At 45.9% G+C, this 17,399-nt stretch overlaps 1 protein-coding gene across 1 annotated transcript in view; it reads left to right on the top strand.

The window, feature by feature from the left end:
- Positions 1 to 563: 563 nt before the first annotated feature.
- Positions 564 to 17,399, top strand: part of LOC147624676 (HIT-type Zinc finger family protein) — a 46,990-nt gene continuing 30,154 nt past the window's right edge. The window contains exon 1 of the mRNA XM_086819692.1: positions 564 to 1,059. Coding sequence (XP_086675818.1) covers positions 675 to 1,059 — 385 coding nt within the window. The 5' untranslated portion in view covers positions 564 to 674. The remainder of the gene's footprint in view (positions 1,060 to 17,399) is intronic.

Genomic DNA, 17,399 nt, shown 5'->3' on the forward strand with positions numbered 1-17,399 from the left:
ACTATTACCCTACCAACGCTACGTAATAGGAACACATGTAGGTGTCGGTAAACTGAGCAGATGCATCCACGTCTTCAATCGTAGGAAGGTGGAAGAAGCTCCAAGACGTGCCAACGCTACGTAATAGGAACACATGTAGGTGTCGGTAAACTGAGCAGATGCATCCACGTCTTCAATCGTAGGAAGGTGGAAGAAGCTCCAGATGCATCCACGTCTTCAATCGTAGGAAGGTGGGAGAAGCGCATCCGTACGAAGGTGGAAGAAGCTCCAAGACGTGCCATGCTTCCAGAACCAGGAAAATGAAAATTGCACGAAAGAAATGCCATGCTTCTAGAACCAAGGAAGGTGGGAGAAGGGCGGAGAAGCGCATCAGATAGCAGTACATGCAAAAAAACCTTTCCACTTGTTGGCCGTGCATGCCACATGTTAGATCAACGGGCGAGCATGCCACTTGTAAGATCAAAATTGAAATGTGGGGCAAGCCTGCCACGTGTAAGATCACCTTTATAATATTGCCAACTTCACAACTACAGATTAATTAATTTATCCCATAAAATGTTGGGCGTGGTTATTCCCTCGAGCCGCCGACTGTTCTGCCTCACGAGAGGGAGGAAACCTTTACAAATTTTGTAGGCTAGTGCAAGCTTCTGACCCTGTGCTCATAGCAACAAGCAATGAATCCTTCTACTTCAGCTCAGGCGGAGAACCGCCTCATCTGCCTGGTCTGTCGCAAACAGTTCTCACAATATACCTGCCCGCGGTGCAACCTGCGTTACTGCTCGCTCCCCTGCTACAGGTCTCACAGCGCCCGCTGCCTCGAGTCCTTCAACCGCGAGAACGTCCTGGCGAAAATGCAAGACTGCGTTGCAACCCCTGACACTAGAAAACGCATGATGGAAACCCTCAAGCGGTTCTACTCGCATGATACCATGGACGAAGACCATAATGGCATGCACGCTGATGATGGTGGTGGTGGTTCTGATGAAGATGATGATGATGCTGCTTCGGAAAAGGGATCCTGTGTTCTCTCCGAAAGCACACTCAACAAATTAGCCTCAGGTTGGTTGCCACTCCTCAGAAAGGTTAGGGTTTTTATTCATTCTGATTTCGAAAATCCAATGATACTAGTTTTCCATGAAATAGGAATGGTTATTGGGAGCATATTACTCCCTGGAAAATGTTCAATCCATGACCCATTCCCTGGCTGCCCTATACACATACGGTCTAGTTAAACTGCATGTGGGCTGCCCTAACTGCCTGGCTTCTTTACTCTTTTCTTTCCGCTGCTGTGTGGGTTGGCCAATCGACATGCGGACTGCCCACACTGCTGATCATGCTGCTCACCATGCTCAGTTTGGTGCCCAAGTTGCCCAAAACTTGGGTTTTCAGCCTGATTTGTGTCCTTTTGGTCCATGACAGCTCGACATAGCACGGGTAACTTTATTGGTAATACAAATAAGTACAGTATGATGTTATGTTTGTCGTTTTGCGGCACAACACTAATATCTTGTGGTGGCCTAATAAGTGGCTGGGACATTTGTAGTTGTAATTGTATGTGTGGCAACACATTGATGACTGACCCTATGACGAATCCTAATGACAACTATTGACTTGTTGTTGGTCTAGGGCTCACAACATGCTCGGTGCTCATCTATAAAGTGATTAATATGAAACCATGTTCATGTGGCATACGATCAAAGCATTGCGATGCTTGCTAATCAGGTCCACCTTGTGCACTCTATACAAGTATGTCCATTTGGTGCCCTACTGGAGTGGAGCGGGCACAGGTGCCATTCCCTCTTCCTTAGCTTTTTGTCGGGTTGGCACTGCTTGTGGAAAAACCATCAACAATGATAGCTTTTTTTAGTATATATTTTTTTGTCATGCCTTAGAAGGATTTCTGTTCCGTGATTGAAATGTGCTGCCTTCTTGAGGAACTGGGACTGGATCTCATCTATATCAAATGTGGTCACTAGCTGGACATGCACCATGAAGTCTCTATGGTAGAAAGTTAGAGAGTGGACAGCAGATGACCATGAGGAACCTATGGTAGGTGGCTATTTGTATTTGGCCCTGCATGGCAGATGACCATGGAACTATTACTTATTATGGCATTTATGCCTATTTTCCCCATTTTTCAGGTTGTGTAGACTCTCTATGGTTGTGGAGACTGACCTACGTATCTCGTGCCTGACATGTCTTAAATTGGGGCTCACAATGGAGTAATGGCATACTACAAATATTTCTAAAAAGATAAATCCTACTGAATGAATGTTGCACTGATGTAGAGCCAGTGCGTCACATAGCACTCCAGTGCAGGGTGCATGTGACATTCCCTCCTACTTAGCTTGGTGGTAGGTTCATTGCTTCCAAGTAGTCCACCACGAGTTGGGGGTACTTTGGAAAGAACTCTTTGTCAAGCCATATTGCTTCATGCGTACCTAGGTCTTGAAACTTCGTGTATAATTGTCTTTGTCTTCAATCGGATCCATGCTTTCATCTGTGGAGGAGAATCTATTCAGGTTCAGTGATTTCGGCTTCGTCTACCACGTCTGGTTGTTGCTCATCCGCAATATCCTGCAAAGCTGGACCAATGTGGGGCTTCAACCAAGAAACATGGAAAACATTATGCATAGTCCAACTATTTTGAAGCTTAAGCTTCACAGAGACATCATTTATCTTTTTAATGATAGGAAAGGGTTCGAAGCTATGAAAGAAGAGTTTTGGACAATGTTTGCCCACTAGCTTCAATCTCTTCTTCATTATCCGGAGATATATCCAATCCCCTTCTTTAAAGTTGACATCTCGTCTTAATTTGTTGTCATGATCATATGATTTGAGAACATCAAAAGCCAGCTGATTGTAGATTTTTGTCCGACCGTCTTTGTAGATTTCTGTTTGGCCGTCTGTCTGTGGATGGAATGCACTGGATAGATGCAACTTGGTCCCAAAGTTGTCGAATAATGGTTTCCAAAAATTTGAAGTAAAATTGGGATTCATGTCCTTGGCAAACCTCTGATACCAATGTCGGATGAACAAGCGAGTGCTGTCCTCAGTTGTGGCCGTTTGCTTGCATGGGATCAACATACAAAATTTACTGAATCCATCCACAATGGTCATGCAGTGTGTGTTCTGAGATCCAAATGCAGTGGGAAGAGGTCAAACAAAGTCCATATTGATATCTTGGAAAGGATCTCCGGGAATCGGCAAAGGTTGAAGCAACCTTGCCTGTGTCGTATGAGGTACCTTCACTTTTTGGCATAGCTAGCTTGCTTGGACATATTGATAGACATTCTGTCTCCTCTTTGGTCAATAGAATGATTGCTCAAGTTTCTCCAATGTAGTGTTGATACCACGATGACCTCTGACGAGTCATGGGCAAATTGGCTGTCTGATCAAGTTCCATTTTCACCATGGGAATTGAGTTTTGAGCCGATTGCTTTCTTCTATTTTGACGAAGCGCTTGTAGATTGTGCTTCTTATATGGAAATTGGTGGTCCCCTATCTCTGTGATGCACACAAAATATTGGTATTTTAGTATGACTGATGGTCAGCTTTCCCTGTGCAGCCTCCTCTATGAGTTCCCATTGTCCAGTTGTTGAAATTAGGAGGGGAGATTGTAGATATTAATTTCAGCACTTAATCACCATTAACACTAGATTCACACATAAGATTAACATGCAATTAATCATATGATAAGCATTGATATGAATACTCAGCTTAACAAGAGGTCGCGGAGAAGTATCTATCGCTTTTTCCTAAAAATGCAGTGCTCGTTCTTGTAAAATAACTAGCCATCATAGATGGTATAGTGACCTGGTTTTGATTGCAGGGCCAATCTATACTGAGTCCAGAATTCCAAGGAATCCTCGTATTGTGCCTTCATATTATCGAGATCTTTTCCTTGTATTTCAAGCACAGTGGACTCTTGCAAAGTTTGAATTGTGCCTTTTCGATTGAGAGCATTGACAATGGGGTTATTTGAGCCAAGGATGTATTCCAATCATACCTCCAAACTGTTGAAATATCGGACTCCATTTGGCTTGTCTGTCTCTCCATTGGGCACTAGGCATGGTTTGCAACCATTTAAGTGCCTAATGTTTTGTCTTAATTTTGAAATCTCTCCCGTAAAGGAAATGTTTCCAATGTTTAAGTGCTGTCATCATCCCCATTAGTTCTTTGTCATACACCGAATAGTTCTTTTTTGCATCATTTAATTTCTAGTTGTGATAAGCCACTAGGTGCTCTTTTTGTCGGAGGACAGCTCCTATGGCTAGATTGCTGGCATGAGTGATTTATCATTGCATGAAATGCCTTGAGTGCTTTGCCCTAGATGGACACCTTTTGTGGATGTGTCTTCACGCCCTTGAGCACAGCTATAAGAGGTGCTGCAAGGTCGGAAAACTTGTCCATACGGGAACCTACAGAAGAGCAGATCTCTTGAGCATTCTTTTTTTTTTTGAAAAAAAGATTCTTCTATTAGTTAACAAAAAACATCTACGAAGGGCTAAGTACAACCGCAAAGGGCTAGATACGGACTCGCCTCCATGTACGGGGCGGGGATCAAAGAATCAAGGGGTGAAGAAAGATGCACTTCTCCTCTGGCTGGCCGCTCTATGAGGAGAAGGCTATCTCATACAAGGGGGAGGGAATAACCACACAGGTGGTCTGTAGTGCCAAGTGGGCTCACCATCTCTATTTGTGAGAAAAGGACTAGGCCGCTAGGGCCTCAAGAAGGCTTTCTGCCGCTTTTGCATGCGGTCAGAGCCACCCTGCAACTTTCCCCACTGGCTACGAAGGGTATGAATGATGTCAAGCCAAATGCTCCTCATGAACTCCACAGGCGTGGAGTGTGGGTGCCTTTGATGGCTTCGTTGCATCTAGCTTTCCAGATGTGCCAGGCAGCAATGCTCCTACAAATCTCCCATCTCTGGCATGAACTTGGAGTCCAATGATAAGTAGATGGGACTGGGATTGATACTGTCGAAACGCGAAGACGAGAGACCTTTAGGGCGAGCCCCCCACCTTCCTACTTTGGGACAGTCGACTTGCATACTTGCTGTGTTTGAAGAGTTGGAGCAGTCCTTATGTTCATGCAGAAGAAGTCGACTAGCTTTGATTGCTAGTAGCTACATAAGGGGTCGACGAGCCTGTTGAAGCAATCCATGCAAAGTGTTTGATAAAACGCTTGCAATGTGAGCATAAACCCAAAAGACTTCTTCGTACTTCATGTATGGAAGATAGCTCAAGCCAATTTCAAATGGCTTCAAACTTTGCATGATCCATCCTGACGCCATTCTTTGATACAATATGTCCCAAATAGTACCCACTCTTAAGATCAATGTAGCTTTAACATGCAGACCCATCAAGTTTATCGAGGATGTCATCTATGCGTGGGATTGAAAACCGGTTCTTGATAGTAAGCTTATTTGAAGTCCGATAATCCACACATACGGAAGGAACCATCCTTCTTCTGCACTAGCAAGACTGGTGAACAATATGATGAAGAGCTTGGCTGAACCAAACCTCGGTCCAAAAGCTCCGTCACCTGTTTCATAATCTCCGCTTGCTGTGCTTTGCTTACCCTATATGCAGGTCTATTCGGTGGGGAGCTACCCGGCACCAAATCAATGCAATGATCCTTGGGTCTCTCAGGAGGTAGCTCTCTTGGTAATGTATCTGCAAAGCAATCCTTGTATGCATTTAAAAATTTCAGCCTTTCACTTGTGAGAGTATCTACACATATATCATTACATTCAATCTTATCATGAACAAAGACCAAGTACACGGAAACACTCTTCTTTCTTCATTGCTTTAGTAATTTGGATATGAGATACAACTGGGATGGAGTCTCCCTCATGGTGGCGAGCATCTATAACATGCATGTAACCTTTATGCATAAAAGTAATCTTGTTGGTTCTATACTCCTTACATGGCTCTATGCGGTGATGCCATGGTTTCCCAAGCAATACATCACATCCGTTGAGTGGTGCAACCAAAAAGTTCTCATGATCAGGTAACCTTGGATATGTATGCGAAAATTTCCAATGATTGGGGTTACCTGCACTTCTTTACCCACAAATGCGGCCTCCGCTTCTATTTGGGGTCCCATGTCTCCTATTTCAATACCCAAAGTGGCCGCCATTTCACAGAAATGAAATTATCCGTGGCACAATCATCAAACATAAAGAGAGCGGGCTGATCTTTGAGCTATTCCCATGCTTTACATACCACTCTCTCTTTGTTGTCATGCTTTGTATTCCCTTGTATTTCGGGAATGGCATGCACATTTACCTTTGGTTGCTTCTCTTTTTCCTTCTTACGTTGCGGGCATTCCCTAAACATGTGATCTTTGCTACCACATCAGAAGCATTTACCCTCCGTGGCATATTGCTCCCTATGCTCCAGAGTGAGGCTAAACTTGTGCTTTTTCTGAGAGGTATCCTTTGGCTGCATATTTTCAACCTTCCCACCACTCTTTACATCTTTCACAAAAGGTTTAGCATGCTGTCCGCTCGGTAGCAAGAGCAACTGATATATAGTCTTGCGAGTTGTGAGTATCAAGACCGGACTTCTAGACCTGTTGAAGTCCAGACTTGAACTTCCTTTTCTTTTCGGGTTCACCCACAAGCAAGAATGGTGAGACCTCCAAGTAGATCTTCCAAAACTTGTTTACATACATCTGCATGGACTCATTGTCCTTCTACTCAATCTTATCCCACTTGCTCATGATCTTCTCCACGGCATTGGGAGGCAAGAATTGTGCATAAAATGTTGCATGCGCAAAAGCCTTGCTGTACTGATCCACAGCCCTAAGCTTGATTAAGATCAAGAGGCTAATTTAACATGATTAAGACATAGGGGAGAGAAGAAGAGAGAGATTGGTGTTAGGTTTTTCTTTATTTATATAATCTACTGCCTGCTGCTTAGCTTCTAGCTGCTTGTTGTATAGGGTCTGTTGCTAGCTGAGAGGCCTCTTGTACCTTCCCATGATGCTGCTCCTGTTAATGTTGATGATGATGAAGATAATGATGCTGCAGATAATGTTGATGTCGCTACTAATGATGATGGTACTGATGCTTATGCTGATGACCTAACTGCTATCTTAATCAAGGATAAGATGTTCATGCGGAAGATTAAGCCATGGCACGGGTGTGCACGTGACATAAAATCTCTCCTTAAAGTCCTTCCATGTCTGAACGGGGTTGCTAGAGAGCTTTTCTGTGATCCACCAATGGGTAGTGGAGCCCTTTAGAAGGCAAAATAGAGCGGCTAACATGCCTATCACTTTCCCCATGGGGAGCATGCATCACATGTACATTAACATCCTCTTTGCCAGTCTCTTTGCCATATACATCCTTTTCTTTTCTCAACCCATGCGGGGTGGAGGCTTGCTTGGAAGTGACAGAAGCTTCATCTTTGTGCACATAAGACTTGACCCTGCGAGACATAGCATTATGTCTCCCCTGGTCTCCAGTGCGTATAAGGTAGTTGAGGGCTACCTCTCGGGGATTTATACCCAATTCCTTCGCCATAGAATCCGTAGTGTGTGCCACCATAAGAATCCATAGTGTGTGCCACCATAGACTTAGCCTTTGTGGCCTCCATAAGCTCGTGAACCTGTGGGTTATCATAGAGCATCTTGAGCTCTTCTTCCCTAGCATACAACTGCCTTTTGACGTGCTCAATCTTTGTTTTCACTACATTTGAGTCGTCCTCTTGCATCTTCTCTTTACCTCGAGAAGGCTGCCCCACAAGTATTTGCTCTCTATATAACTTGTATGCATATATGCTTATTGCCCAAAGCTTCAGAAGCATGAGTAGCACTTACCTGTTGGCCATGTGAACTAGCCCCTTGACCACTTTTTGCATGGCTGTCAACCGTTTCCCCACTCAGAAGAGGGAAACAACCGTGCTCTGATACCATTGAAACTACACCGGCCAGGTGTGAACGTCCTTGGGCACCATCTCGTGAACAATACGCACGCCACACTTAATATGTAAAGCCCACATTGCACATAACAACTTGTCACGTGCATCCCGCACTTGGATGCCACGTAGACATTTCTGAACAGAAGGTGCAGGACCTGGGATGGTGAACTGGTCCCATGTGAGCCCAGTCCGGGACGAGTCAGCCAGGGATCCATCTCAGTTGTCCGAGGTCAGGTGTGCATTGTCCTGCACATGCGTCCAAGGTCAGGTGTGCACTGTCCTGCACATGAAGCAGTGCCAGTCCGCGCTGTGAGTCTCCCTTTGGAATGATGTCAGATGTTGTGTGTATCTGGTTTGCAACTGGATGCCAGGCCTCTGTAGGCATGTAGGTTTGCATGTAGAGATGGGGCCAGCCCATAGGGCTACCCCAAGTGAGAAGATCTTGCACTTGCACTTGTAGTGTGGGCATGGGGGAGGTGTAGAACCACCCCCAAGGGGCCAGGAGGGCCCACATTGTGCCCACCAGCCATGGCATGGGCTGGAGGGGCTACTGCTGGACAGGCAGCCGACTGGGTCAGAAACCCTAACCAGTAGTTCAGGCCAGGTGTAGGGGCAATCCCACACCCATGCGCAGCATGGTACTGTCCCACACAAGCATAAGCGCAGGCTGGACAGCAGTGTGAAAGCAGGCGCAGGCTGGACAGAAGGTATTATTAGTGTGAAAGCACTTTATTAAAAGAACCCAGTCGTGGGGCTGTTATTAGCAGGCCGACTGGGCTACATAGGTGGCCAGAGAGTCGTTGTCTTGTTTGACAGCGGCAGCACAGAGGATGTGGTCACGGAACAGGCCGCTAGGTGTGCCCGTTTCGAGCTGACTCCGGTAGACAAACAGGTGGAGGGTTCTAGCACAGGTATGACAACGAGCGTCAAGTATGAAGCTCTAGGTGCTAAGTTAGTGATTCAGGGCATAGAATTTGTGCGTGACTTTATGGTTGCCCCTCTAGTAGGAGCAGACATAATTTTGGGTATCCAGTGGTTTCACAAGTTTCTTCGTGATGTCAAGTGGGACAAGCACACGTTCCAAATCGATCGGAATGTGTCAAACACCCCGGTGACCATTAAGTGTGAGCCAGGTATTCCAAACTTTCCGCTCATAAGCCACTTGCAGGCTAAGCGAGCAGTCAAGAAAGGCGCACAGTGTGCGATGATTTACATCCAGACAGCCCAGACGGTGGCCAGTGCTTCCGAGAAGTACTCGGTTCTCCATGAAAAGTTCCAGAAGATTTTTCTTCGGGACAGTCTCCCTCCCCAGCTCCCCCCGTCTAGACCGGAGGATCACAAGATTGACCTCCTCCCAGGCTCGGAACCCCCGAGCAAGTTGCCGTATCGCCTTTCTAAGGCAATGGAATCGGAGTTGGACCGCCAACTCCAAGAATTGTTGCAAGCTGGCTTCATCCGCCCAGCGTGTCGCCATTTGCAGCACCGATCTTGTTTGTCAAGAAGAAAGATGGGTCTTCTCGGTTGTGTGTCGATTATCGTGCACTCAACAAGCTGACTATCAAGAGCAGATTCCCGATGCCTCGAATTGACTATATTCTCGAGAGGCTGAATGGAGCTAAGGTGTTCTCTAAACTGGATTTAAAGAGTGGGTACCACCAGGTACGGATTGTTGAGGGGGACATCCCAAGACAGCTTTCCGTACAGAACGGGCCCACTATGAGTTTGTGGTTATGCCATTTGGATTGACGAACGCCCCAGCTACATTTAATCGCATGATGATGCGTATTTTCCGGGAATTGATTGGAGTGTGTGTGTTCATATTTCTGGACGACATACTCATATTTTCAGCTACAGTTGAGCAGCATGACATTGATGTGGAGAAAGTCCTTAAGTTGCTGGAAAGCAACGAGCTCTACGTCAATGAAAAGAAGTCAGAGTTTTATCTGTTCCAGGTATATTACTTGGGATATATAATTAGTGCTGAAGGCATTCGACTTGATCCGGCTAAAGTGGCCGAGATTGTTAACTGGGAAGTACCTCAGACCGCTTATGACATTAGATCATTTGTGGGTATATGCCAGGCATATTCCACCCACATTGACAAGTTTTCTGATCTCTCGGCAGACCTCACCGATCTGCTAAAGGGAGTGAAAACAAGGAGGCAAAAGATTCGAATGACTCCACGAGCATTGGAGGCATTCCAGAACCTCAAGGTGGCTTTGTCAGAAGCGCCTTGTTTAGCCCTTGCCTCGTGGGACGAACCATTTCAGGTGATCACCGATGCGAGTAACATCGCAATTGGAGGTGTATTGCAACAGAATGGTCATCCAGTAGCTTACATGTCTCGTAAGTTACTGCCCGCCGAAAAGAACTACTCAGTCTATGATCGTGAACTCCTAGCAGTTATACAGGCCTTGAAACATTGGAAACATTTTCTGTATGGCCGTGACTTTGAGGTCCGCACTGACCATCAGGCATTGCGCTGGATTCAGACGATGCCAAGTGCACAGTGGAGTGATTGACAACACCGCTGGAGTCAGATATTCCAGCAGTTTGGTGGCATGATTGAGTACCTTCCAGGAAAGGCCAATCCAGTGGCCGATGCTTTGAGCAGGAAGGGACAAGTATCTGCGATTCAGACCACTAGACTTGACCTTGTTGGTACAGGACTAGAAGACATGAAGCACACGTACGCGGATTCCGAGGAATTCGGTACACAGTGGGAACAGGCATTGGATGCCACAGGACCATGCCATTTTCTGATACGCGATGGTTGGCTTTTCTACAAAGGCCGACTATGTGTCATGAAATCATTCCGGGCAGCACTTCTCCATGATGCCCATGACGCCATTACCGGTGGTCATAGGGGCATGAATTCGACTCTGGAGAAATTAGAACTGCAATACTATTGGCCAAAGATGAGGCGTGATGTGTTTACATATGTACAACGCTGTGACATTTGTCAAAAGGTGAAAGCTCCTTGTGGAAAGAAGATAGGGTTGTTACAGCCTTTGCCAATTCCTGAGGGTCCTTTCCAGGACATTTCGATGGACTTTGTCACAAATCTGCCTCCCAGTCCGAGTAAGCGTAATACACAGTGTTTAACTATTGTTGACAGGTTCAGCAAATTTGTTATGCTTATTCCTTGCAGGGCCAATGTGACCGCCGAGGATGTTGCCCAGCTATTCATTCGGCATTGATACCCGATTGGTGGGATTCCTAGGACCATAGTGTCAGACCGAGATGCCAAGTTTACCAGTCATTTTTGGAGGGCATTGTTTGATAATTTTGGTACTAAGTTGAATTTTTCCAGTGCATTCCACCCACAGACAGATGGCCAGACAGAGATATACAACCAGTTGGCCTTTGATGTGCTGAAGTGTTATGTCCACGATCAGCAAGGTTAAGTGGGAATCGTTTTTGTCTTTAGTTCAAGCTGTTTTGAATGACTCTTTTTCTTCAGCTATTGGCAGGACTCCATATGAGGCAGCGTTTGGAAGGCCTTTCCAGTCGTTGTTAACCAGGACTTCGTCTTCCGTACCGGAGGCGAACAGAGTGACGGAGTCTTACCAGGAGATCCTAGAGTCCATCAAAGATAGATTGGCTAAAGCGCAAGAGGCCTATACTCGACAGGCCAATAAAGACCGAAGGGACATGACGTTTTCGGAAGGGGATTAGGTATATTATCGGATTATGAAGCAAAGATTGAAGCAGGTGGGCAAGCGATGCCCAAAGTTGTCTTTCAGGAGCTTCGGACCATTTCCCATCCGAAAAAAGATTAATGAGGTGTCTATGCAGTTAAAGCTACCTCCGAGTTGGAATATGCACGATGTATTTTATGTCAGTTGGTTAAAGCCATATGCAGGTCCACCTCCTTCAGAGGTCAAAGACGAAGCGGAACCAGACATCATTGATGAAGCAGAAGTAATGGTTCCAGAACAGATCCTTCTGCACCGTTTCAAGCATGGCTCAGGCCGAAGACTACGACAGTTTCTCACAAAGTTTCAGGACCGAGGAACTCACGAAGCGGTATGGCTCGACAAAGAATTTTTCGAAGACTATCCGGCATTATTGACGGATTATTTGGAGGCTATGCAGCTTCCGTCAAGTTAAGCAGAAGGGGATGTCACGTGCATCCCGCACTTGGATGCCACGTAGACATTTCTGAACAGAAGGTGCAGGACCTGGGATGGTGAACTGGTCCCATGTGAGCCCAGTCCGGGACGAGTCAGCCAGGGATCCATCTCAGTTGTCCGAGGTCAGGTGTGCATTGTCCTGCACATGCGTCCAAGGTCAGGTGTGCACTGTCCTGCACATGAAGCAGTGCCAGTCCGCGCTGTGAGTCTCCCTCTGGAATGATGTCAGATGTTGTGTGTATCTGGTTTGCAACTGGATGCCAGGCCTCTGTAGGCATGTAGGTTTGCATGTAGAGATGGGGCCAGCCCATAGGGCTACCCCAAGTGAGAAGATCTTGCACTTGCACTTGTAGTGTGGGCATGGGGGAGGTGTAGAACCACCCCCAAGGGGCCAGGAGGGCCCACATTGTGCCCACCAGCCATGGCATGGGCTGGAGGGGCTGTCGGCCAGCTGTACTGCTGCTGGACAGGCAGCCGACTGGGTCAGAAACCCTAACCAGCAGTTCAGGCCAGGTGTAGGGGCAGTCCCACACCCATGCGCAGCATGGTACTGTCCCACACAAGCATAAGCGCAGGCTGGACAGCAGTGTGAAAGCAGGCGCAGGCTGGACAGAAGGTATTATTAGTGTGAAAGCACTTTATTAAAAGAACCCAGTCGTGGGGCTGTTATTAGCAGGCCGACTGGATGCTGAAGGTGGTATAAAAGCCCAGCCAAGAATTTATTGAATCCATCTCATAATTCACCAAGTGCTCCAAACAAACAAGGGCCAGGACAGCCAAGAACATTGCTAAAGCAAAGGGGTGAAGGACTGAAGGTCAAGGGCAGGTTTTCCAGCCAAGAAAAGGTCAAGTACTTTGTATTTGTTTTCAGATTTACATCATTCTAATAAAGCAAATATACCATCCGTGGTGGGGGCCCTACAGAGGGTAATTGGGACCCAATACTGTGTCCTCTCCATCTTCCCCTTCTCTCTCTATTTTCTGCACATCGTCTTTCAGTTTGTGCGTTAATTCCGTCGCGAAAATAGTGCTGATTTCTGAGTTTTGAAGTACCGATCCTTCTCCGAAGCTTCCGCATATTACACAACTGAATGATACATCATTGCACAAGATAATCTGCAAAAGAGACAAGCATTGCATAGTACACCATCACTGCGGCTGTGAATGGGCCGACACCCCTCAATACCGGAGTATTTGAATTTGTACAAAGTTCCAAGGGCTTGCCAACACCTAGATAATCCAATGCAATGCAAGTATGAAGACAAGTTACCCAAACAAAAGTGTGTCGGAGTAGAATGTCAATGCAGGACTGTAGACTCACGTCTCTAGGCTTGCTTATGTAAGCTCAAGTATGTGACCTCTAGACTCATGTTTGTAAGCTCACACATATCCAGACCTCGAATATATTGTTTCAATTTATCTTTCAGATATACCTAACTGTTGTGTTGATGTGATTACTTTATTAGAGTATGTCATCACGGGTGACCCATTTTGGGAGAGTTTTGTAGAACTCATTCCATGTATTGTGGAGGTAGAAATCGTTTCTTTAGGTCGGACACAAAGGTATTCCAGACATATTGCGGAGCCCCTGTGAACGAGTCTACATGTAGACTCCACCAATGTTGCCACCAAGTGATTGCTTCGTTGGAAAGGTGAGGTGTTGCCAGGTGGGCTCGACCTTGAGGATTTGAAAGCTTAACGAATGGAAAATATGCTACAAAGTGATTAATGAATTGCATTACTAAAGCATGATTACACTTATCATCATACTTACTGAAGTTCGGTTGAGCTCATATGATGGTGGTGGTTGGGGTGGTGGAGGTGTAGTGTGAGGATTACTGTTATTACTTAGTATTACATCCACTATTCTGTGTATTTAAGACTGAAACTGAAAGTAGACTTGAACACAGATGTTTGATTGATTGATTGAAATTGTGATACAACAGGCTCCTTATATAGGAGTTCAAGAGACACAAATGAAAAGACACATCCCATGACCAATAGTCATGACTCTAGGCGAAGGGACACATCCTTTGGACGAATAGCTGCAACCATTGGGTGAAGAGTTGCAACCCTAGAGCGAAGGGGTGTGACCAGTCGTCGAAGGAGTGTGGCTCTTGATGAAGAGGCATGTCTCTAGAGTGAATAGTCGTGACCATCCGAGTGTAGGGGTCCTCTGTAATCATGTCACTTCAATATCTGTAACCATGAGGAGACTGTGTATAATGAACTAAGTCACAATCGTGACATTCCCTCCCATTTAAAATAAAATCCAGGGGTAGTTGTTGAGACTCTGGAAGAAGGGAAATGATTGAAGTGCTTCTGCATCCAAAGCTCTAGCTGCTAGATCCCATGTCATGGCATTATTGTTGACCATAACAATCTTGCATATACCAAACTGAATATTAACTGCATCTGCAACTTGTCTCATCTTTACCAAAAGCATGAGAATCATATCTGTAACTTGAGTAGAACTTTTGTTAACATCATTGGTAACTTCGAGCTTTGTCCAAGAAAAGATTGAATCTTTATCTGCTTCAAGTGAAACTATTGGTAAATTATCTGATTGTGTCACCACGCTTTCCGGCTGAGAGGCGACAACCACCTGTTGGATGTCTGAAAGGGATTCCACTGATTTTTTTGGAACACAAAAGTCTTCAAGTGTTGTCATAGATCAAGAAGAAATATCTTCCATATGCTTTTCTTTGCTTAGAAAGTTGTTCTCGCGACAAGTTATGTCCAAAGATTCATTTGCACCACTGAAGGTAAGGACTGGAGTCTTCATTTTTGAAGAAGAATCATCATTCACCATGGCGTCATGTAGCTGGTCAGAGGCAAAGACTCCATTTTGCACGGGCGGTGACGAGGGTATCGCTTCTGCCTGGGTCACGGCAAGAAAAGAAGTTGTGGACATTGTATTTGTCACACATGTACCAGAATCTTCTGAATCTTCAGCTTTCTCAGCAGGTATTAAGGCTTCCAATGTAGAAGGGGGAGGTTGAGGTTGTTTGCGCCTCTTAGACCTCTCAAGGATCCTCTTGCACAACGTGAGAATGAGTAAGTCTTCAACACTGCCACCAAGAGCTTGCAAGGACTTGAATGTAGGGCATTGCTCGCGAGGGGAAACTTGTCCAACGTCGCGGCGTTCACGACCGAGTACTCGACTAGGGTCGGACACACGTGCCACTAAGTAAGCCCATCTTGATATGGCTGATTTCTTTCCAAGATGTGATCCTTTGGAAGCTTCATGTCGCTGCTTCTGTTGTTGCTGATGATTCCAATAAGAAGTTGGTTGTTTAGAACTGTAACATTTCCAAGAATATCCATGCTGAGGCTTGTGTTGCTCGCACGAAGATACTTTGTGTCTGGTTGTCTCTGAATAACCATGCTGAGGGTGAGAGAATTTTTGTTGAGAAACATGTTGAAGCTCATCGATACAAGCTTTTGGTTGTTGATGGAACATGGCTTCAAACCGCTGGAATGCAGCTTGTTGGAGAAGAAGCGCCAAGGTCATAGTCGTCAAGCCGCGGAAAACACCATCATAGACCGCAGGAGCCTAGCAATGAAGAAGGCTGCTTTCGAGGAAGGGAGGCGGCAGCAAGTTGGCGCGCAGAAGACCAAGGCAGGCGCCATTTCGTAGGAACCCGTAAGTGTATGGGTTTTTTTTTTTTTTTGAAAAGACGCTGGTCGGCTGTGTTCGCTTCCTCTTTTCTTTTTCTTTTTTAATGTGCTGGTCGGCGGCTGGGTTTCCTTGCGCTGGCGCTGGCCGTTAGGTGCTGGCTGCTTTACGTGGCTGGTAGAGCCACGTGTAATAAGGCTTAATTGTAAGCCTTTAGTTATAAGGCGTTGTTATTATTTTTTTGTGTAAAGGTGACGGGCACGTCGCCGTGAATCGATGCGCCGCTTCGAAAAGCCTCGCCGATTGGATTGCGCCGCGTTGAAGGGCACCGGCAGCGACTAAATGAGGAGAAGGTGCTCGTCGGCGGTGAGGGCTCCAGGCCGATAACTGGCAGCGAACGAGGCTAATAGGGGGGGGGGGGGGGGGGGCTCCATATTCAGCAGCGAAGGGCGCCATTTGTGAACGCTTATCACCACCAGTTAGCAGGGAGGGAGGGTAGTCCGGAAATACATCAGGGGTCCCTCTCTGCTATACACACAATGCGTGTGTATGGGTGTGAGACCTTGTGTTCTTGTCTACATTACTGCGAGCAAGGATTCACGCCAAGTCCACCATCGCTCTGCTTCTTCCATACAACACCGAGAGGAGAGTAGAGCGGAGAGGGTGAGAGGCTCACAACCGTAGGCCCGGGAAAAAATTTTGCTCTGATACCACTGTGAGGATTAGTGTTATTACTTAGTATTACATCCACTATTCTGTGTATTTAAGACTGAAACTGAAAGTAGACTTGAACACAGATGTTTGATTGATTGATTGAAATTGTGATACAACAGGCTCCTTATATAGGAGTTCAAGAGACACGAATGAAAAGACACATCCCATGACCAATAGTCATGACTCTAGGCGAAGGGACACATCCTTTGGACGAATAGCTGCAACCATTGGGTGAAGAGTTGCAACCCTAGAGCGAAGGGGTGTGACCAGTCGTCGAAGGAGTGTGGCTCTTGATGAAGAGGCATGTCTCTAGAGTGAATAGTCGTGACCATCCGAGTGTAGGGGTCCTCTGTAATCATGTCACTTCAATATCTGTAACCATGAGGAGACTGTGTATAATGAACTAAGTCACAATCGTGACATGTAGGGAGATCATTCGCCTTCATAGCGGCTATCAACCGTTGGTTTTGGAGTTGCATAACTTCATGTTCAAGCCTTTCTTGGGTAGTTTGGTGTGCCTGTATTTGGTCTTCTTCAACCCTACGTTTAGCGTCCTCGGTTCTTCATTCATCTCCTCATGTCGAGCTTCTTTGGCCCGTCTTTCTTTGCCCTTTTTGGTGTCTTCTTTTTGCCGTTGCTGCTCCATGAGAAGGAATAGTTTGTCCAATTTTGGGAGTTCTTTTGGCTTTTTTGCTTCTTCTTTGGTTGTTTCAGTTGTTGCTTTAGCTTTTTCAGCCTCTTCCTTAGCTTCTTTTTCTTTGGCCGCTTCTTCTACTTTGGCCTCGATTTACTGCCTTAGCAACTTGTTTTTCTCCAAGAGCAATATGATGAAGTCTTCATTGCTTTGCGGAAGCGTTTCTGTAGTGGTTGTCTTTCTTGGAGATCTCTTCTTCCATATTTTCTTTCTAGCTTGCTAACGACGTCTCTCCTGACATTGTGGAGGCTTGGGTGGGTTTTCCTGATCACAGTTTTACCATCCACGGAATGCTCTCACTTAA

The sequence above is a fragment of the Cibotium barometz genome, chromosome 25 (assembly GCF_041138505.1).
Source record: "Cibotium barometz isolate CiBa-2024 chromosome 25, ASM4113850v1, whole genome shotgun sequence".
Classification (NCBI taxonomy): Eukaryota; Viridiplantae; Streptophyta; class Polypodiopsida; order Cyatheales; family Cibotiaceae; genus Cibotium; species Cibotium barometz.